At 36.8% G+C, this 23,366-nt stretch overlaps 1 protein-coding gene across 2 annotated transcripts in view; it reads right to left on the bottom strand.

Moving 5' to 3' along the window:
- LAMA2 (laminin subunit alpha 2) overlaps positions 1-23,366 on the bottom strand; it is a 621,494-nt gene that overhangs the window by 82,258 nt on the left and 515,870 nt on the right. For both annotated transcript variants that reach the window (XM_073022454.1, XM_073022455.1), the window contains exon 41: positions 5,797-5,899. In XM_073022454.1, coding sequence (XP_072878555.1) covers positions 5,797-5,899 — 103 coding nt within the window. The remainder of the gene's footprint in view (positions 1-5,796; positions 5,900-23,366) is intronic.

Genomic DNA, 23,366 nt, shown 5'->3' with positions numbered 1-23,366 from the left:
TACTCCTGTGTTCCCTTTCCCCAGTAGTTGTCACAAGTTTGGGATGTGCTCTATATCTGATTACTTATTCTGCACAGACAGGCATACATACTAGAGTGACCACATATGGGAACCTCAGAGATGACTGTTTCACAGGAAGTCAGGTTATGGAGAAACCCTCTTCTGATTTGAAAGTAAAAAATTAGATCTTGTTCACAATGAACACCATGCTTGCATATGCTCTTCCTCCCACTAGGGGGTCATAGTAGGAGGTTCAGGAAAAGAGGGAAGGTGTACTTGTCTGGCAGCAGGTTCTGCAAATATTTAGGATATTGGGATAAAAGGGAGTCCTCTCTGCAGCCAGTGGAATGAAAAACTAAAACCACCAGATATCAACAGCCGCATTTGACTCCTCTAGGACATGCTGACTGTGGACTTGCAGACTTGTTTTCTTTTAGCCAGCAAGAAAATTGAGTTTGAATACCTTTAAATAAGACAAATACTCTTTGGTTTAACACAGGCCCGACCATCCCTTTATGTTATCCGTAAGTCTCCTGAAGGCATTTCTGTTTATCTCTGGTCTAAATTAACTTACTTGCAAAAAACCCCACAGAATCTCAGACTCTGATTGGATTTAATCACAACAAAGTCCAGATGAGTTTTTAGCTCTAAGTCCAGTTTTTATCGCACAGGCCTTTGTCTCTTGCTGAGATGATATACAGGAATGTTCTGAATGTTTGTTTCTTATGTTCTACTCACATGGTGGGTTTGGATATGACAACCTACGACTGACTCTTAGGGATAATCTTTCCAATAGAACCTGCCCCTCTATATTTGCCACTATTTTGCCACTTTTCATTTTTACTCCTAATTGAAGTCCACCCTCATTTTATTTTTTTGATTTCCACCATTCACACTCTAAAAGAGGTACCAAAACTTTGTATGAGGGATCGACAATTTCACCTGGAAAAGACTGCTTTGATCTCCAGACCACAGTAGGCCAGGGGATCCAGGCTTAATTTCATCCTTTTAGTCTAAAATTGTTGTCAATAGAGCAGATTTTGCTTGTCTTTTACATGCCTGCTATGGAAAGCCTGATTCAGGCAAAGGGTAATATACAAATTCAAAAGAAGTATATCTTTAGTAATAAAAGGATCCCTTAGTCACAATTGCACTCCTATATCTTACTTTGGTTTAGGAGCACTGCAATATTCCAGTTTATTCTCTTATTTTAAAAATATAAAATAATAACACAGAATCTCAAAAGGTTAGCAATTGCAAATGTATTACATCCATGATCTCAGAATCTTCATGACTCACTTGTCTCAACAGAATGACTGAGTGTTTGGACGACCACAGTATGGAAGCAAGGCTTCAACTGGTTTGATAAAACTTAATGATTGGAATAATGTTTCATACTGTTCTCTGTGTGGGACAGCACCATATGTCAAGCAACGCACTGATTCATTATTCTTGGGCTTGGGAATAGATTTTTTTTTTTTAGTCAAGTTTATGAAGAGTCTAATGTTATACGTGGATTTTCAACTGTGCAGTGGATCCATGCTCTTCAACCCCCACATTATTCAAGGGTTAACTGTAATTATATACCACAGGCTACAGTGCTATGAGACAAACCACCTCCTTCAAAGGGAGCTGTCACAGATCTCCAGGGAATAGTTCTTTTTATTTCCTGTGTTATCTATTTTATAGATATGTTACCTATTTTTTTTTTTTTTTTTTTTTTTTTTTTAAGACAGAGTCTCTCCTGTTGCCCAGGTTGGAGTGCCTTGGTGCAATCTTGGCTCACTGCAACCCCTGTCTCCTGGGTTCAAGCAATTCTCCTACGTCAGCCTCCCGAGTAGCTGGGATTGCAGGCACCCACCACCATGCCCAGCTAATTTTTGCATTTTTAGTAGAGACAGAGTTTCACCACGATGGCCAGGTTGGTCTCAAACTCCTTACCTCAGGTGATCTGCCCACCTCGGCCTCCCAAAGTGTTGGGATTACAAGTGCAAGCCACTGCACCTGGCCAACATGTTACCTATTATTTTTCTAAGTAATTAAGTAATTTCATTTATCTTGGGCAAAGACAAAAACCGGGGATAAATGAAAAAGGAAATAAAACTGAAAAGTTAGTCAATATAAAATAAGATGTATAATTTAAAAATCTTAATAGTCTCAAACTTTTAATAAACCAAACTCTACTTCTTCCTTGCCTTATACACATTCCATGAGAACCTCAAGTTGGTATTTTACTGAAAAAAATTCTTTTTAATTTTTATTATTGATTAATTAATTATTATTTGAGACAGGCTCTCACTCTCTCACCCAGGCTGGAGTGCAATGGAACTATCTTGACTCACTGCAACCTCTGCCTCCTGGGCTCAAGTTATCCTCCCACTTCAGCTTCCCAAGTAGCTGAGTAGCTGGAACTGCAGATGCGCACCACCACGCCCAGCTAAGTTTTTATTCTTTTTTTACTATTTTTTTGTATACACGGGGTTTCACCATGTGGCCCAGGCTGTTCTTGAACTCCTGGGTTCAAACAATCTGCCTGCTTTGGCCTCCCAAAATGCTGGAATTACATACAGGGCATGAGTCACTGTGCCCAGCCTAAAAAAATTTCTTGTTCATCTGCAAAGTAGTATTCATTCACCTGGTGGTACTAATTCATCTTCTCACTCTTTCAGTCATCAATTTGTACCAAGTCTCATATCCATCAACAAAATACTTTTTATCTTCACAGACATTTGATCAGTGCAATGTAGACAGGCTTCGAATCTCAAACTCACACAAGGGCAAATTTACTTTTAACAGATGTATATTAAAAAATTAAAAAGCAAAACAAATTGCTCCTGGCAAGTTCAGACTCCCTCAAGGCAAGGACAGCATAAAAATGGCAGGGAGCAGTTCTAAGTCATTCATGACTGAAGTTCACGAACTAACTGAACTGTACTGAATTGAACCAAGCAACAAATTAGAAATATAGAGGGTATACTGGCCTCACCATTTTTATTCCTTCTAACTCCCGGCACCATAGAGAGAGAAATGACTAAATCTCTATTTTAATAGCTGCTGTCAAGAGTTTTGCTCTGTAGGGCCTATTTCAGCAGTTCCTGGTGGTAATATATGGCATTTCCCTGATTAACAGCCATTTTATAACCTCTGTAATTGGCCACAAATCAGAGAAATGTCATAATGTAGCAAGAAAACATTCCCATCTCCGTCATAGCCTTGGCTTGGTTTTCTAGAGGAATTATTACTTGAGTAGTTTGTGGGTTTTCATTACTTTAAATAATGTACTACCTGAACTACAAAAAAAGAAATTTAAACTAACGAACATTTCTGTTTGCTAACCCTTCCTACCATGCTTGTCTTTAGATTGCTTTTTCTCTTGGAAAAAAATGCCTAAAAATAAAATTCTTTCTTCATTTTTATAACACCAGTGTAAGTGGGGAAATAGAGGCAAGAGCAGGGTTGGAAGCAGAACAAGGTGATTAAGGCACTCAGTTCAGGTGCAAAATTTAAAGGTGCATTAAAAAATTCTGCAGTCAAGATAAAAATATTTTAATGCAATATGTAAAAAATCAAAATTGGTGCAATAAACAAGATACATGATGAACAAATTTGATCTCCATTATAAATGGTACTTTAATAGTACAGCCCTTTGGACTGGGTACTACAGGTGAAATAAAACTCCTTACATACATAATTCTGCACAGCAAAGAGCTCTTATTGCAATCTGTAGAGTCCCTATAGAAAGCTAAAACCTGTGTTCCTATTGGACAAGTGGACTCAATCTTCATTTTTATAATACCAGTGTTTGTGGGGAAATAGAGGCAAGGGCACAGCCCTGATATTACTAAAATCTTAAAGACAGGATTGGTTCCTGCACTTGCATGAATCACCTCACTCCCATCCTCCCTATTCCCAGCCCTGGGCAAGGGTATGAGATAGGAAGGAATGACCGCAAAGTCACGGGATTGAGTCCATTTGTACAATAGGAACACAGGTTTTGGCTTTTTATAGTCATTCTTCGGATTGTAATAAGAGGTACCTGCTGAGCAGAATTAGGTATGTAGGGAGTTTATTTCACCTGTAATACACAGTCTGAAGAATTGTACTATTAAAATTTTACTTATGATGGAGATAGAACTTGTAATTCCATATCAACCTCTACTGAGACCAAAACATGTCAAATATAAATGATTTTAAAACCTCTTCTCTTTCTAAGATAAGTAAGGTAAGCCAACACCATTTATGTAAAAAAATAAGTATTTCCTCATTTGAGCTAGTCACTATTATGCATACTAGAAACACACAGTGAATAAAACCCCATGTCTTTCCTCAAGTAGATGGAATGCCAAAAATATATACACCTATTATGCATCAATAAATTTTTTTTTAAAGTTTAAAAAGATGATGAAACATTAATGAGTCCATGATTGCGGTGGTTTGACAAGTCTATGAGAAAACTGTACCAGAGATGGGGTATGTAAATCAGATGAGGTGTTAGATTTCCTGGAAATGATGGCATTTGAACTAAATCCTGAAGGTCTGAGACAAGCAGTTAGACAAAGAAGAGAAGTGAAGGATGAGGCATTCCAAGGGGAAGAAATAATACTGAAAACATGAAGGCCTGGAATAGTACTATGTTTGGGAGGAATTATGAATACTTAGGTAAGGTTGGGGAGACACATATGAGACAGAAAATGGTAGGGAATGAACCTGGAGAGAGAAACAGGTGGCAATTCAAATGAGAAACAAGAGATACATGCATGAAATAATATATGTAATAGCTCATACAGAGAGCAGCCACGTTTAATGATGTATTATTAACACGAAGCCCATAATATAGCAGTAGATATTTTGTGCATTTTGATCCCTGAATCAGAAATAAAATACAAGAAAAATATATTTAAGGCCAGGCATGGTGGCTCACGCCTATAATCCCAGCACTTTGGAAGGCTGAGGCGGGAGGCTCACTTGAGGTCTGGAGTTTGAGACCAGCCTGGCCAACATGGTGAAACCCCATTTCTACTCAAATTGCAGATTACCAGGTGTGGTGGCACGCATCTGTAATCCCAGATACTCAGGAGGCTGAGGTAGGAGAATCACTTGAACCTGGGAGACGGAGGCTGCAGTGAGCCAAGATTGCACCACTGTACTCCAGTCTGGGTGACAGAGCGAGACTTCATCTCAAAAAAGAAAAATGTATTTAATTTTGTTTTTCTTTTTAGAGACAGGGTCTTACTCTGTTACCCAGGCTGCTGTACAGTAGTGTGATCACAACTCATAGTAACTTCAAACCCTTGGGCTAAAGTGATCCTTCTGGCTCAGTCTTCCAAGTAGCTATGTTTATGTGCTCACACTGCTATACCTGGTTAAATTTTACAAAATGTTTCGTAGAGAAGGGATCTTGCTATGCTTCCCTGACTGGTTTCAAATTCTTGGCCCCAAGTGATCCTCCTGCCCCGACCTCCCAAAGCACTGGGATCATAGATGTGAGCCATTATGGCTGGCTTAGGTTTGAGACTCTTAAAAACTTGTTACACAAAAAGTTACTATACATTAGATACAGGTGAAATGATGCTATAGAAATAAGACTTAAAAATTGTGAAATATTACCCTACTTGAAGTGAGATAGGTAGACAAAATTTTGCAAAGCTAGTGAGAAAGTTTATTTGCGTAACATAGATTATAGAATCATCACAAAAATCATGCCAAAGAAATTATATTCTCCAATAGTGTGATAGAATATCTTATCAGTAACAACTCAATTAACTGGAATATAAAAAAAACTATGGCCACACTGACCTTTTACATCATTTGCTAACTTCTTGGCTTCGTTAAGAATCCTGAAGCTTTTCTGAAGAGAGCCTTTGGCATCTTCCTTTAATAAACCCCGAGGACCTGTTGCCTGTGGACAGAAAAACAAATGTCATACATGTAAAACCATAGAATAATGGAGTGGAGGGATCCAGAAGGCAGTTGGTACACAGAGTTTACCTTCAGAAAAGAGTTCTGGGCTGCAGATACAGAATTGTAAATTATTAGCACATTTTCGGTAGTTAAAGTTAGGAGACTGTTTATTATGGTATGAGAAGATCTAGAACAGAGTTCTTAGGAACTTCAATGTTTAGAGAGTAGGTAGAGAAAGTGGAGCTGGCAAGGTGACTGCTATTCCAGAGATGAAAAGGAGAAATTAGGAGAGCATGACACTATGGAAATTAAGAGAGGCAGAAGTGACTCAATGCATAACTGGCGGTGTTGCAAGGACATAACCAAGCAGTATTATGACTCGCTGCAGAAGTTAAGCAAATTAAGAACTAAACACATCCCCTGACTTTATCCCTAAGTAAATTTCACTCTAGTTGTGGAGTGAGGGGAGCATTTCCTGTATCTCCCAAGTGCTGAAATGAGAAAGAACACTGCTCCTTTTTAAAAATGCATCTTAAAGCAGTATGGCAAAACACAATCTTCTAAATGACAATCTCAGAGCCACAATTATCTCCAAGCAAAGATATATTTGTTTAGGCTTAGATTAAAAAAGGTGACACAAAGTTAATAGAATGATATGGGAAAAGGAATGTTTAACTTGAATGTCTAGTTACCCATTTTAATAGTGTTTGCTTCTCAGCAATCATTACATAATTCATATATACCAAGAGATAAATCAAATAGAATCTTATGTGCAAATTTTAAATTAGAAAAGTATTGCAAGTGCAAGAAGGGTTGGAGAATGCTAAATACTTACTGTTGAAGATATAAATCTGAACTCAGATTATCACAGGCATAACACTTGTTAAAGGCATCTGGACTGCCTTAGTTACATTATTTTTATCAGTCACATTATTTGAACATTAAACTAGAAAAGATTACAGAACTTGGCATGGCTGTGGTCAAATTTATTTTAATGTATTATTCTAAGAGCTTTCAGGTAAATAATCGATTGCTCATCAAACAGATTGATTGTACAATACTAAAATATCTACAAAAAGATATATTGGAAACATCTACATGAATAAAAAGGAACACTGAACATAGTTCTTGCAAAAGACAACCTTGGCAAATTATTCTCCAGAAAACTGATGATGTTTTCCACTGGGAAAAACAGGAATTCTCATTGCTACAGTTCTCTTGGGAATTAGATACAGTAACATCACATAAGTGTCATTTATCTTGGAAAAAAAAAAAAGAGTGTCAAAATTAATGGCACAGATGCAATGCACTTTAACTCACAAAGCCAGCCTCAGGTTACCCACTCAGATTCTATATTTGTTCCAAACTTACACATCATTTTTACTCCCTTGGTTATAGGTTTTCTGAATCAAAACAGTTTAGAGACACGAAACTACAGTGAAAGAATGTGTGAAGATTCTCTAAACAAACACATGAAAACAGCAGAAGTGACAGCTGACGTTCTGTCTGACAATGAGCAAAGAGAAGAGAAAACTCTAAAAAGTGGAGAGAAGAATTTTTAAAACTCAGGAGTCTGAGTCAATTTGGAAAGGGATAAAATGTATAGAGGTAAAGTAGGTCTCAGTAGATGCCAATATTATTGTAGTAAAATAACCAAGGATGATAATACAGTCCTGAATCGCCAGGATAATATGGGCCATTTATAGTACTAGATAAACTAGACAAAAAAAAAAGAAAAAAAAGAAAAGAAAAAAGAAAACAGCTTTCCCCAGGGTCTTGGAGTGTGAATACCTTTTTGTAAGAATATAATCTGACAAGCATTTAAAAGTCATAATTTTAAAGCTAACCTCACATGTGCAAAGTGAGTCACAAGATTATAGTGGGGAGAAAAGGTTGATTTGCTGAGCATAAGAAAATAAAAGGAATAGGCTCAGTGGCAGATTGGATAAATAAAATGTGGTACATATACACTGTGGAATACTATGCAGTTATAAAATGAACGCAATCATGTCCTTTGCAGGAACATGGATGGAGCTGGAGGCCATTATTCTTAGCAAACTAATGCAGGAACAGAAAAACAAATACAGTATGTTCTCACTTATAAGTGGTAGCTAAATGATGAGAACATATGGACACAAAGAAAAGAGGAGAACAACATACACTGAGGCCTACTTGAGGGTAGTTAGTGGGAGAGAGGAGAGAATCAGAAAATAACTATTGGGTGGTAGGTTTAGTTCCTGCGTGATAAAATCTATACAACAAACCTCCATGACAAGAGTTTACCTATATAACAAACCTGTACATGCACCTTTGAACCTAAAATACAAGTTTCAAAAATTAAAAAAATTTGAAAAGAATTTTAAAAAGGAAATAAAGGGAATAGGTAAGAGAGAGGAGAGGAAGATGGCCCAAATGACAGTGAAAGAGGCTAAAATCTAAGCTGTGGAAATTGTGGTGGGACCAGAGATGACCATACTGTTTAATACTTTTATTGATGTAAAACTGGCATAAACAAACCATGCAAACCAATTTACAATTGGATAAGTTTTGAATATATACACCCATGAGACCATTAACACAACCATGGTAGAGAATATATCCATCATTTCTTTTGAATCCCTTCCTTCTATCCTTCTTTCTCTTCCCTCTGTCCCCAGAAAAATACTGGTCTGCTTTCCATCACTGTAGGTTTGCATTTCATAGAATTTTATATAAATGGAACCATTCTGGATGTACTCTCTTTTTGTCTGGCTTCTTTCACTCAACATAGTTTCAACATTCATCCATGTTGTGTGTGTATCCATATTTGACCGTTTTTATTGGTAAGTAGTATTTCATCATAGGGATATGTACACATCTGTGTACAAATTTTTGGGTGAACATATGCCATCATTTATCTTGGAGTGAATACATAGAAGCAGAATGGCTGGATCATATGGCAATTTATGTTTATGTTTTTAAGAAATTACCAACCTGTTTTCTAAAGTATCTGAACTATTTATATTCCCCCCACCGTGTATGAGAGTTGCATTTGCCTACATCTTTGTTGATACTTGGTATAACCTGTCTTTTAAAATTTTAGACATTCTAATTGGTCATCATTTTGGTTTTGCTTTGTGTTTTCCTTATGACTAATAACATTGAGCATCTTTTCACATGCTTATTTTCTACCTTCTTTGGTGACGTATCTGTTTAAATCTTTTGTTCAAATTTTCTTGGGCTATTTGCTCTTATTTTTGAGTTTTGAATGATACGTATGAATAATCTGGATGTGAGTCCTTTATCAGATATGTAATTTGGAAATATATTCTACTAGTTTGTAGTTATCTTTTCATTTTCTTAAAAGTGCTTTTTTTTTTTTTGAAGGGAAGAAGTTCTCAATTTTGATGAAGTTTAAGTTGTTAATTTTTTTTCCTTTTGAGGATATGCTTTTGGTGTTGTATCTAAGAATCTTTGCTTTACCCAAGATCACAAAGATTTCTCTTATATATTTGCAGATGTTTTGTATTTTTATGTTTTACAGTTAGGTCTAGCATCTCTTTTGAGTTAATTTTGAAATAAGGTGCAAGATACAGACTGAAGTTCATTTTTTTGTTGTTGCTCATGGCTATTCAATTCCTCTAATAGAATTTGTTAAATGTACCTTGTATTGCTTTTGTATTTATGTCATAAATCATTTGATCACACATGTCTGAATCTATATCTGGACTCTTTAATCTGTTCTAATAATCTATTTGTCAATATTGATACCAACACCTCACTTTCTGATTACCATAGCTTGGTAGTAAGTATTGAAGTCAGGTAGTATAACCTTTCCAACATTTTTCTCCTTTCCAATTCCATATGAATTCTAAAATATACCTGTCAATTTTTAGGAAAAAGCCTGCTAGGATTTTTACTGGGATTGCATTGAATGTGTAGGTCAATATGTATAAAACTAGGATTATAGGAATATTGAATCTTCTGGTCAATGAACATGGTATCTCTCTTGATTTATTTAGATTTTCTGTAATTTATCTCCAGAGTATTCGGTGTAGGGGGTCTTTCGCATTTTTAAGGCTATTATAAACTGTATCCTTTTAATTTCAACTTCCAACGTATCTTTGCCAGTCTTTAAAATTATTGATTTTCATATATAGACGTTGTACCTTATAACATTGGAAAGCTCACTTATTAGTTCTAGTAACTTTTTAAATAGATAGCATTTTATTTTATGCTTTTTAAACTTTTTTGGGTTGTAGAGATGGGGTCTTGCTATGTTGCCCAGGTAGTCTCAAACTCTTGGCCTCAAGTGATCCACCTGCCTCAGCCTCCTAAAGCGCTAGGGTTACAGGCATGAACCACCAGGATTCTAGGCTTAGACTTCTAGAGTATCCGTGAATAAAAACAATTGTACTGATTTTTCAATCTGGATGCCATTTATTTCCTTTTTCTTGCCCATTGTACTGGCTAGCATCTCTAGTACAATGTTAAACGGAAGTGATGGAAGCAGATATCCTTGCCTTGTTTCTAATCTTAGTCTTTTACTAAGTATGATTTTAGCTGTTAGGTTTTTTAAAAAATAAATTTTTATAGTGATCAGGTAGTGAAGTTCTCCTACTCTTAGTAGGCTGTTTTTTAAAAAAAATGGATATTGCATTTTGTCAGATGCCTTTGCTATATCAATTGAGGTGATTATATAGTTTGCTTTTTAGTTTGCTATATGGTAAATTACACTGACTAATTTCAAATATTAAACCAATCTTTCATCCTGGGATTAATCTCATTTAGTGATAATGTATAATCCTTTGAATAAATCATTAGATTTGATTTATTATAACTTTGCCATGAACTTCTGCATCTATGTTCATGGAAGGATATTGTTATATAATTTTCTTTTTTAAAAACTATCTTTGTCTGACATTGGTATCAGAGTAATACTGGCCTCGTGGAATGAGGTTGGATGTATTTTCTCCTCTTCAATTTTCTGAACGAGTTTATTATTTCTTCATTAAATGTTTGGTGGAATTCACAAGTAAAGTCATCTGGAACTGAATTTGTGTGTGTGAAGGTTTTGAACTACAAATTAAATCTTTAATGAATATGGAACTATTCAGATGATTTATTTGTGAGTGAGTTTTGGTAGTTTGTGATTTTCAAAGAATATGCCCTTTTTATCCAAATTTTTGAATTATTGCCATAAAATGGTTCATAATATCCTCTTAACACCCTTTAGTGTCTGCAGAAGTTGTAGTGATTTCACCTCTTGTATTCCGGATATTGGTAGTTGGTGTCTTTTCTTATTTTTTTCTGATTAGTCTGGCTGGATGATTATCAATGTATTGATTTTCCACTGACTCTTGCACCTTCATCCAGGAACATGGCGACCCTGACTGAAGGCTATCTACTGATACAGACCTCCGTGTTGCTAATTTTCTATCTTCTTGCATTTCTGAATATCACCTGCTCTTTGCTTCCAGGCAATTTTTTCTTTCCTGCTTTTTAGGAAGTCAGTGATTTCTTCCTGGATCCTTAGTCAACAACTCCTTGCTCAGATCAAAGAAGACAGGTGGTATGTACAGGAATGTAGAAGATATAGTAGAAACAGTATAAGGAAAGGCAGGGAGGCAGGCAGGGACTTTCGATGCGTGGATGTGAGAGCTAGTATTTTAGCTCCCTAAGATTGTAGGGTTTGTCAAAGGCAATGTGGAGAAGTAAGGCTATTAGACAGGTCAGAGTCAATTTCTGGAAGGTTTGAAGGTGCGATTAAGGAAACTGAGCAATGAGCAATTTGGAGGCATTGAAAGTTTCTGAGTAGGAGAGTGTGATCAGAGCTGTAGTCCAGGAAGATGTATTGGGCAGCTGTGTGGGAAAAAAGGAACCATCAATTGGTTATTGTAATAGAATAGGCCAGAGAAAAGAGTAGTCACCTCATGCAAGCACTGTGGAATTGAGAGGTTAAAATCAAGAGATTTGGAGGAAAATACATGCCTCAATGTTTCAAGAAGCTCTCTAAAACATTAAAGTAAAGAGCTTGTGGCGTGCAACTGTCAGTTACAAGCAGTCTGCCAGCAATCCGGGTTTAAAGGACAGACTTTTCATATGATAAGGAAATGGAAAACACTAACATGTTATGGGTGAAAAGCACCGTTTCAACTCACTGGAATTTGGAGAGAACCTTTTCCAGCATTGCCTGGTAAGTTATTGAAGCACATCAACAATATCAGGACAGGTGATGAAGCAGCATTTTCTAAGCTAATTATACTTTATACATATGCATAAGCATCACATCTGAGTTCCTGAGCTGTGTCTACAGCATATGTGAAATATAAATGAGAGTCTTTGAGTTGAAAGGTATTTTGTTTCTTGTTTTTTAGAGTTTTTTTTTTTTAAACAATAAATTCTTGGTTTTCTCTGTGTCTGTATACGTATATATATTCATACATACGAATATACAAGTTATATAAAAATTTCAACTATATCATGCAAAAGAGTCTATTTTTATGTAAGTTGCTGTAGGTTTTTATTAGTTAATAATTGTTTATGAAAATATGAGGTAATTTAAAACATTATAGTAGGAAAAAATGAAATTATAAAGTCTGTTAGGATTCAACAGATGGCTTGGCATTTAATTGCATTTTAATACATGTTGTTTTCCTCTTCCTACTATTTATTAAATATTCATAATTCCTCTTGCTAAAGCATACTGCCATTGATTAATAGATAAGTGAATTGATTTATTTACCCAACAAAACTTTTTAGTTGTCTCAAGCATCAAATATTCAAAAATGGAAAGACTATGCCTTCCCTAATGGAACTGGAGTGGAGGGAAGGGGAAAGACAAACAAATATAGTCACTTATAAAAAAAGACAATCATCACCATAATGAAGCACAGAAATGCCTAGATGTTTGGCTGTCAGAGGAGGCTCTGTTGGAGGAGGGAGGTGTGATGATGAGACCTGAAGTCAAGTTAGAGTTTATCAGGCTGACTAACCTGTACCCCAGTGATGTTCTAAACAACCAAGTTTAAAAGTTATTGTTTACGTTGCTTTATATATTATGCTTTTTTCCTAAATGTTCCTCAAATTACTTTTTTATTAGCGATGAATTTTTTGAATTCATTGAAAGAGTTGGCTCTAAAAGAAGATGTAAAATATTTATTTTCTGTTTTTGTTTTTATTTTTTAAAGACAGTAGTAACTAAAAATTCATCAGCATGGCTTATGATTTATTCTGTTACTCTCTCTTTATGAAATAATTTATTTTAGAAGAGAAGTCTTACACATGTCCACAGGGGTTAATGTGCCAAGATAATATAAAACTTAGATGATTTTAAATTAAAAATATTTTCAATAAAGAAAACTGTTCAAAATGTGCAGCTATATATATAAGGGTTGGTGACTGGCTTTATTATGTTTATGTAAAGTGTGTAACAGAAGAATTTAGAGTTCGGTATGTTAGACTATGAATCAAAATCAAGGATAATGGTCTTTCTATAATAATGTGAATTCTCAGAATAAATAGTGGAATCTAGTTCAATATACATTTTAAAAATACATTTTTGAGAATATTTTTAAAAATATGTATGTGATGTTACTTGTTATAGTAAGCTATGAAACAGTTACATAAACATCACCCATTTGTACAAAAACTATTTGCATGGGAAAATATATGAGTAGATATACAATGATATTATAAAAGTAAGTATTCATATGCACATTTTACATTTTCTCCCTCTTGTTTTTCTGAATTTTCTATTTTCTATAATAGCTGCTTTTGTAATAATTTTAAAAAATCAACACAATTTTAAAATAAGAAAATCACTATGCATCAACTTTTAAGGTGCTTTATATAGTACTGTATATTTTTAAGTACTATAGGTTATTAAAATTAAATAATGAGTGAAAAATGAATCAAGAAACACCTGAAAGAGATGGCCTTGGTCAACAATCTGTTAAAAGGCTGTAGGTCCCTGGCATTGCATAGCATATCCTAAGAGTGGTAGATAGATCAGATGAGTCTCTGTCAAGATTGAAAGCAACTGAGCATACAAAGGAGACTCAGAGATGAAATAGGAAATCCCCCAAAATGCTCATGATAATTTAAAATTTGTGATTGCGAATTTTTAGCTTGAATGAGAACACCGAGAAAGACAATCAAAGGAGCATTGAAAAATATAAAGCTAAGTAAGAATGGTTTTCCTCAATTACAGCGTGACAGCCGTAATTGCTCAGCACCTATGGGTACCACTAGACTGCTTCAATGAGACAGACCCTGGACTAGCAGCTGGCTACTAGAGGTGGGGTGGGCAGATACCACAAAGAGTCTTAGTTTTGAGCAAAAGTAATGGAGAGGTGTCTATTAAGTTAGGTACCATTTTTAGAGGGCTTCGAGTTTTCCCTCCAGTTAATGTCCAGAATCAAATACAACATAGCAATCTCACCTGTTGCTTATTCTACTTAGGGGTAGAAATTATAAAGAGCAGGTAGGATGGCACCAAGTGCATTGTTGCCTTGAAGTAAATTAGATCAAACTTAGATTGCACTGTGGCATTGTTCAAAAGAGTTTCTGTGTTTCTGACTGATGACACAAACCCCGAGACATCATTTTATGCCTTGAACTTTTAAATACATACAAGTTTGGGTCAAAATGTTTACTTCTCTGCTTCCAATAGACTTTAAAAAAAATTATTGACCCAAATGAGAGTATCATATACAAACAAACAAACAAAAATCACAAAAGTCAGTGTGGCTTTGCTAAGAGAGTAGATTTGAAGTGTTCTCAACACAAAAAAATGATCAGTATGTGAAGCAGTGCGTATTTTTAAATAGCTCGATTTAGCCATTCCACAACGTATACTTATTTCAAAGCATTATTTTGTACATGATAAATATATACAACTTTTATCTGTCAAATTAAAATAAATTCTGAAAATTAAGTTCTAAACTTTGGAAACTATATTTATTATAGGAACTAAGCCAATGGAGGAATCAGAACAGATGGCACAATGTTTCTTGAAAAGGTATTATTAACACATTAGGTGACACAGCTAATTACATAGACAATAGGTATTGAATTTGGAGCCAGATCATCTGATTCCCAAATTCTGACCTGCTAACATCTTCCCTCAATTTGATTAGAAGTTTCCATAATACAACTCGAACCTAATTCTGATTAAAAAAAAAAAAAAATCCTCTATGACATCACATTCACTGATATTTACACATGACCTCAAACTAAACAGGGAAAGAAACTAATTTTATTTACTTTTACTTTGAATTTTTTTATTTTGTTCAACTTCCATATCTCTTAGGGTAATATAAATATCTTATTAATTCTGAAAATCTGGACTATCATAGCCATTCCCAATTTCTAGCATCAGAATTTGGAGATGGGAGGGACAACCTATATTTGGAGATCACCTATTGTCCACAAGGCATATCTAGATAAAAATCGTGGAATATTGAGTGTAAAACAGTGAAAGACTGAAACACTCAAGACCTTTAGGGATATCCATATTTCTGCTCCCTGGGGAGAGGGGATCTATTGTCAGCTGAAATTTTAATTCTAAAGACTTTCTTTTCTGAGAAAAGGAAATAGGAACAAAACAGAACACCACAGTCACCAAGCAGTGAAAACAGAGGCAGCCGGCCATGAAAACTCTTCTGAGAGCAAGAGGGTCTCAGTAACGGCAGTGTCAGCCTGTCTGGCTTTGTGCTCCACAGAGGTGGTGGGAGCCAGGAACAGGTGGGAGCTATGTCCCCTTCCGAGTTGAAGGTGGGTGGAGCCCTGCCCTTCTGGCTGCAGCTGCAGCCATCCAGCCAGCTGTGGACCCAGGCATCCCTGTGCTCTCGGGCCACCTCTCTTCCACTACAGGCTCAGAAGTGCCTGTCCCTTCTGTCTGGCCTCTCCCTGTTCCCAGCCCCCATGCTGATTTCGGAGTAAAGTTGAGGCTTTTGCAACCCAGCCAGGTGTGCATATGCTCGGGGCGGCATCAACACTCTAGCCCCCTGCTACCTTGGCCCCTTCTGGATTTTGGATGCCAAGGAGCACAGGAAGGAGGCCAAGGGGGAGCCGAGGGTGGCTCTGCACGGGCCTGAAGGTGACCCTCAGCATGAACAGCCTGGGTGCCAGTGGGCGCTGTGAATGGTAGGCTGGTGGTGGCAGGAGATAGACAGGCTTCTGGGTGGAAAGGGGTGGGCCTTTGGTGAAGCTCCACCTTCAAGCCAGGGACTGCCTGAAAGAAGGGAGCTGGACAGTCAGTTTCACAAACTGGAGTGAGAACTTATGGTGCTTTCTTGGGCCAGCTCCACCCATGGACCAATCAGCATACACTTCCTCCCCTCTGAAGCCCATAAAAAACCCTGGACTCAGCCAGACATGGGCAGACAACAGGATGATCTACCTGTGGATAGGAGCTACCCACTGTGTGTCTCCCCTCTGTTGAGGGTGTTGCACGGATGCTGGGATTACCTGCCTGTGGAAAGGAGCTACCCATTTCGGGCCTCCTAAGAGTTGCACTGTCACTCAGTAAGCACCTCTTCACCTTGCTCACCCTCCAGTTGTCTGCAAACCTCATTCTTCCTGGATGTGGGACAAGAACTCGGGACCCCCCAAATGGTGTAAATGAAAAGAGCTGTAACACAAACAGGGCTGAAACACACCCCCTTCCCCAGCTCACCATGTTGACAGCAATGAGCAGGAGAGAAGAGCTGTGGCCTTTTGGTGAGCTGAGATCTAAGGGCTCCCTGAGCCAGGGCTGTGAGACCCACTTTCAGACTCTGTGATTCTTGGCATCTCCAAGTTCCTGGGTGCCACTGCATTCCCTGGTGCCAGTGGTGGAAACCACTTGTAATATGTCTGGTTCAGCCACAGTCTCGCATGGAGCCAGGACCTGGAGCTGCCTAGTCCACTGTGGCTGGCACGCTTAGCTGTGCACAGTGGCTAGATCTCATGCTCACTCACACACCCCTCGCCACTCTGCCCCGAATCACCCTTGGCAGGCGTGGGATCCAGCCCAGTAGCGGTAGTGTGAGCCAAGTGTAGCCTGCCAGGCTGAGTGGGCAGAACGAGTCCAGTGGACCTGAGCAAAACTCAGGCAAAGGTGCCACCGGCCACAGAGGTTTCTAGCTGGTGAAGCAACTCCAAGGATCCTGTGATGTCAGAACTTCCCATATACAAGCTTCCCATATACAAGCAGTCTATGTAGTGCCCAAAGGGTCTGGCTCTGGGTGATGGAACTGGCCAGGGAATGGCTCACTATGCTGTGTGTTCTGACATATCTAGCCCAGTGGCTACATAACTCCTGCCAAGACTGCATGAGGCTCCCAAGCATATCTTTCCCATGGAGAAAGCAAAATATACAGTAGGAAAACAAACAGCTCCTCAGAAATAAGATAAATTAATTTAAAATTTGAATTCGGAGAATACTACCAAGAGATTAAGTAAAATAGAGTGACTGTGTGAGGGAGATTGGTGGGGAATAAAACTATGGTGGAGTAAAGAGAAGTCGATCAAAGAAAGTGTATAAATTCAGCAAAGAAACCTTCCCTTTGGGCAGGGTGGGCACCCTTTCCTAGCCACACCACCATGGGCCTTTTATTTTCTTTTTGTGTGAGACAAGGTCTTGCTCTGTCATGCAGGCTGGAGTGCAATGGCATGATCTTGGCTCCCAGCAGCCTTGACCTCCCAGGCTCAGGGGATCCTCCCACCTCAGCCTCCTGAGTAGCTCAGATTACAGGAATGTGCCACCATGGCTGGTTAATTTTTGTATTTTTAGTAGAGATAGGGTTTTGCCATGTTGTCCAGGCTGGTCTCAAACTCCTGGGCTCAAGCAATCTTCCCACCTCAGCCTCCCAAACTGCTGGGATTACCGGCATGAGTCACTGCACTCAGCCACCATGGTTTATTTAGATAGTTCCTGCTCCTCAATCTTTTTCAGTTATTGTACCCACAACTTGCACTATAGGGTAAATGCCAGCAAGGAGGTAGAAAAAACTGGGAGAAGGCCAGCCTTTAAAAGAACAGGTAAGGTAGAGAATGAGAGTCAGTTGTGAGAATAAAAAGGAATAATTCACTGCAAGTTATTTTATGGAACAGAATACCCCTTCTCTCCTGCACAGAGCAACTGGCAATAAAGCATCAAATGCCCCACTGACAAAAAATCAAAGGGAGTCCTTTAAGGCATCAAATGGCTTCAGAGAAGGGACTTCTGTATTCTGCTATGGAACAATTATGGACATAGATAAAATGTAAAGACTATCACAATATCAAAGTTAAAGAGGTAGAAGCTGAGAGGAGGAGGAAAAAATGAAGCTAAAGGGAAGAATGAGGACATAAATAGCTTCATCTTAAAGAGCATAGAGTCTATCATTTATACAGGAAATAACGCTCTCAGTATATTAGGTTAAAAAATGAAGAATCTAAACATAGTAATGTACCTATATTGGAAAATTGATGGGTGGGAAAATGTGATGTGATATTCTCTAAGTGAACTACATCTCCCTCATCATAGCAGTAATTAAACAGATAATGCCCCCCTTAATTAAATACATGATGGCACAATAAAATTACTAAGAGATGTAGTAAAAGAAGAACTATTTGAAAGATTTGGAATGGTTGATCCTGGAGCTGCGAGCTTAGTTGAGAGAAAAGTTAGGTCAGGGGATTGTTGCTTGCAATGATCAGCCTCTGATCATTTAAAAGAAATGAAAACAGGCATGCATCATGAATTCAGAAAAAGAAAGAAATTCAGAACCTCTTGTTGGTGTAAATGATGAGGGTTGTTGTTTCATTTCCAGACTCATTTTAGACCTATTTTCTTTATTATTTTAGAACAGATTTTATTGCAGGACTGATGTTCTATCTCCTCTTAGGTTCACTTTGATTAAAATATTTAAGTAGGAAATAATATAGATACGATTAGAAATTAATACAGACACCTCTGTTCCCATCATCCATAGCTGGCAAATGTTAATGTTTTACTGTATATTTACAGATCTTTAAAATATGTACATTTGAATTGAGTTTTATAATGTTTCATTTATAGCTTCTCTTTCTAGTTAAATAACTTGCCTATAGTTTTCTTTGCAGTACTGTCCTCTATAGGGTTTGTCATCAAGATTGTATCAACCTCATAAAATAAGCTGAGGAAATTTTTCCTCTTTTTTTATTCTTTGGAACAAATTGCATAATGGGTCCTTGACATTTTTGAACACATTGTTATTTTGTTGTATTAACTACTGATTCAGTTTATTTAATGGTTATAGTTCTCAGGTGTACTATTTCTTTTTGAGTAAATTTTGCTCTAATCTTATTGTTTACTTCATCTAAGTATTCAAATGTGTTTGAATAAAGTTGCTCATATACTCCAACATATCAATTTTTATTTTTCAATCTATACTGCATCTACAGTTATGATCCCCTTTTCATTCTTGATCCTATTCGTTTATATTGTCTCTCTTTGTTTGCTTAATTGTTCTTGTCTTCTGTTTATTTGCTAGTTTATTCTAGGAATCAGCTTTCTGTTTTGTCAACCCTGTCTAATGCTTTTCCTTAGGTCATTAATTTCTGCTTTTATTTTTATTTCTTTCTGTGTACTTTTGTAAACACCTTGAGCAGAAACCTTAGATAATTAGTATCAGTTCTTATCCTTTCCTAATATCTGCATTCCAAACTACATTTTCCTGTTGGTAGCACTTTATTTGCACACACAAATTTTGAGGTGAAGTTTTATTTCCATTCTGTTATTAAATACTTTGTAAATTTAAACTGTGTTTTTTCTCAAACCATGGATTACTTTGAAGTGCTTTTTGTTTTAAAACTTTTTTTGTCTATTGTTTTACACCAATTTCTAATTGTATTGCATTATGATAAGAGAATGTAGTCTAGATGCTATTGGATCATTAGGATTTATTGATTCTTGCTTTGTGATCTAGGTTGTGGTCCTTTGTTTTTTTCATGAGTTACTTCATATAATGAGGCATGTAGAATTAATTATCTAGTTGATATAGAGTTCTGTAAGGCCATTAAGTCATCTTATTTAAGGTAATTTTAATATCTGTGTCTCTTTGCTTGACCTATCAATTTTTCAGAGAGATATGGTAAAATCACTCCCTGTTATACATATGAAAATGTTCTTATTCTGATATATTTATCTTTATTTATCCATAGGCTTTGTTATTATGACCTTGCAGGCTTGTAACTTTTTAGTCTTCCTTCCTCCTTTTATTCTATCATGATCACTTTCTTAATCCCTAATAACTCTTTTAAAAAATTAAAGTATTCTTGATTGCTATTAATAGTAGCATACCAACTTTCTTCTGGTTAGAGTTTCCATAGTGTATCTGATCTCTCGTTTTCAGTCTTTCTGTTCCCCTAAGATTTGCGGTATTTGTGTAAGTCATATATAGACGAATGCCTTTGTTTCAGACATTTTAATCCAATATGAAAATCATTGCTACCTGTCAATTTTAATGTTTGCATTTATTATGAAGACAACTTGAAGCAGAGATAGATAGTGCTCATCAAACATCCTATGTGCCTCCTACTTTTCCAGGCCTTCCTTACAGTTAGCTTGGGGCACATGGCTACTTCTGGTCAATGACTTAGACCAGACGTGGTCCAGGCCACATGAGCCAATATGGTAGGGGCTTGCGTGTCTCTTCCTTTTTTTCTCTTCCCTGCCTTGGAGGCTACATGGTATGGTGTCACTGCAAGATGTAAACGGTGGTATAACTCACACTGGGTTGTGATGTGAGACATAAACTTGAATTATGTCCATCATGTGAGATTTCAGGGGTTATTTCTTGAGGCAGCTGGTGATAATTACCCTGATTGTTGTATTTGGATTTAATTCCATTATGTTTTATATTTCCGATTTGTTTCTGTTTTTCTATTTTTTTTTTTTTTTTTGCCTTTTACAGAACTGATTGAAAATTCTCCTTCCCTTCACATTTCTTTATTTTTTTCTCTCTCTCTCTGTCTGCTTGTTTGGAATGTTTAGCCGTTTGTGATTGTTAATTTATATCCACTTGGCTAGGCTATCGTACCTGGTTTTTGGTAAAACAGCAGTCTAGATGTTGCTGTGAATGTATTTTTTAGATGTGATTAACCTTTCAGTCAGTAGACTTTGAGGAAAGCAGGTCACCCTCCATGATGTTGGGGAGCTTCATCCAACAGTTGGAGGCCTTAAGAGGAATTACTGAGGTCCCCTGAAGAAGAAGAAATTCTGCCTCCAAACTGCCTTTGGATTCAAGACGGTAATATTCACTATTCCCTGCAGCCAGACCCCACAATCTCATGAGCCAATTGTTTAAAACATATATATATATATATCTCTGTGTATATATACACTTCCAATTTGTTCTGTTTCTCTGGAGAACTCGAATACTGTCAATTTTATTTTTCTATAATTTTCTTCAATGTTTAATACATGTTCTTAGTAAAAACTAAAGTTAATTAGCTTTTTACTTTCCCCCCCAGAATTCAAGAATCTTAAAAACTTTTATTAAATAATGACTACCTGCCCCATTTTTCCATGTCATTAGTCTCTTGTGTTTTAGTTCCACTTTGTTTTTAATTCCACATGTTTAATAATTATTATCATTATGCTTTTCACAATGCTTACTTAGATTTGTACACAGTTTCTATCTTTTTGTTCACTTTTACCCCTTTAATATCCAAGTTCTTTCATTTTGTTCACATTCCTTTTGAAGCGAATTTTATTATAGTTCAGTGAATGAAGTGTATTTATAGCAAATGAAGTGTATTTGTAGTAGTTCAGTGCTTATCAGTGTTTCCTCCTCACTGATCTGTCACTTAAGAGTAAAGTTTCAAAAGTCCTATTTACTCCTTAGACACCCAATCCCATCGCAAGAAAAAGTTCTTTTTGAGGTTTCTGTGGAGTTCTTACTCTCCTTGTATTAAGAATGAACACTGGGAAATTTGCTATAAGAGAAGTTCATGTATTTAAGAATATTCTCTTTCGGTATGATATTATTTTTTCTAGGCTTCTCCCCTTTTCTTCACTTTGTCTAAAGCTTACATCTTGCTTACACAGCACAGTTCTTTACTAACCTTCCCACTATTGTTTTTCTATGAAAAAAATGCACTATATCTAAACTCCCCTCACTTTCTTCTGTATTTTATATTATTTTTCCTAGAAATGCCTACAAAAGACCTGGTCAACGTTTTTTAGAATGATGGTTCCCAAGAAATATGGATAATTGTAGTAAGTGAGAGAACTTGAATTTGGAGAATAAAGAGGAAGACCACATTGTGCACTGGGGTTGAAGGCCAGTGTGATTGTAAACTGTATGTGTCAACTTGACTGGCCATGGGCACCTAGAGTAAACATTACTTCTGGGTGTGTCTGTGAGGGTGTTTCTGGATGAGAGTAAAAGAGATTGCCCTCCTCAATATGGTTGTGCATCACCCAGTCTCCTGAGGGCCTGAACAGAACAAAAAGCAAAGAAAGGAGGAATTCCTTCCCTTTTTTTCTGCCTTATAGATTGAGCTGGGACATCTCATCTCATTTTCTCTCTAGTTCTTGAACTGTGGTTTATACCATCAACTCTCCTGGCTCTCTGGCCTTTGGACTCGAAGTGAACTATATCCTGGGTCTGCAGCTCGCAGCTGGGACTTTGCAGCCTCCATAATCACGTAAGCCAATTCTTCATAATAAATCTCTTCTTTCCATCTATCATCTAATGTATCTATTCTCTCTCTCTCTCTCTCTCTACCATCTAGCAACCTATTATCTACCTATCCATCCATTCACCTATCTGTCACCTATCAATCCATGTATCTATTTATCCATCTCCTAATAGTTCTGTTTATTTGGAGAACCCTAATACAACCAGTATAAACTTTTCCCAATTTATAATACTCATTTCTAATGAAGATATAACTAAACAAATTGAGAAAGGAAATTCAGGATTAGAAGATATTAAGAAACATTGTGAGTGTATGTGTATGTAAGAGAGAAAGAGACAGAGAGAAATTTTACAAAATGACAGTGATTGCAAGGTGAATAAGAGGAACAGAAGAAAGTGAAGAACTCCACTTACCATGGGAAGTAAAAAGGTGGTTCTTTTTTTTTTTTTTTTTTTTTTTTTTTTTTGAATTCGGCATACCTAGAGAGGTTGAGGACTGCCTAAATTTTCCACATCATAGTTAAACTAGGACATTCTATTGACTTGGAGAAAGGGAGGAAAGGAAGGAAAGAAGATAATGTTTCAAAACAGGTGGCGATTATCTGATAATTTTCCACTATCTTTAAGAATCTGAACTATGGAATTCATTCTACATTAATCTTATTTTATTCGTTTGTTTGTTGCTTGGATATACCTGATTGAAAAGCACAGCATCTAAGACATTTCCAGTGGAAATGGGCACAGGAGAACCTCATATCCTAGTACCACTGAGAGTGTGCTTATTGCCTCTGGTGGTCATTCCAAGGAGCCCACATCATAGAAAATCTATTC

This window comes from Chlorocebus sabaeus, chromosome 13 (assembly GCF_047675955.1).
Source record: "Chlorocebus sabaeus isolate Y175 chromosome 13, mChlSab1.0.hap1, whole genome shotgun sequence".
Lineage (NCBI taxonomy): Eukaryota > Metazoa > Chordata > Mammalia > Primates > Cercopithecidae > Chlorocebus > Chlorocebus sabaeus.
This window is presented reverse-complemented; position numbering and strand designations above follow the sequence as displayed.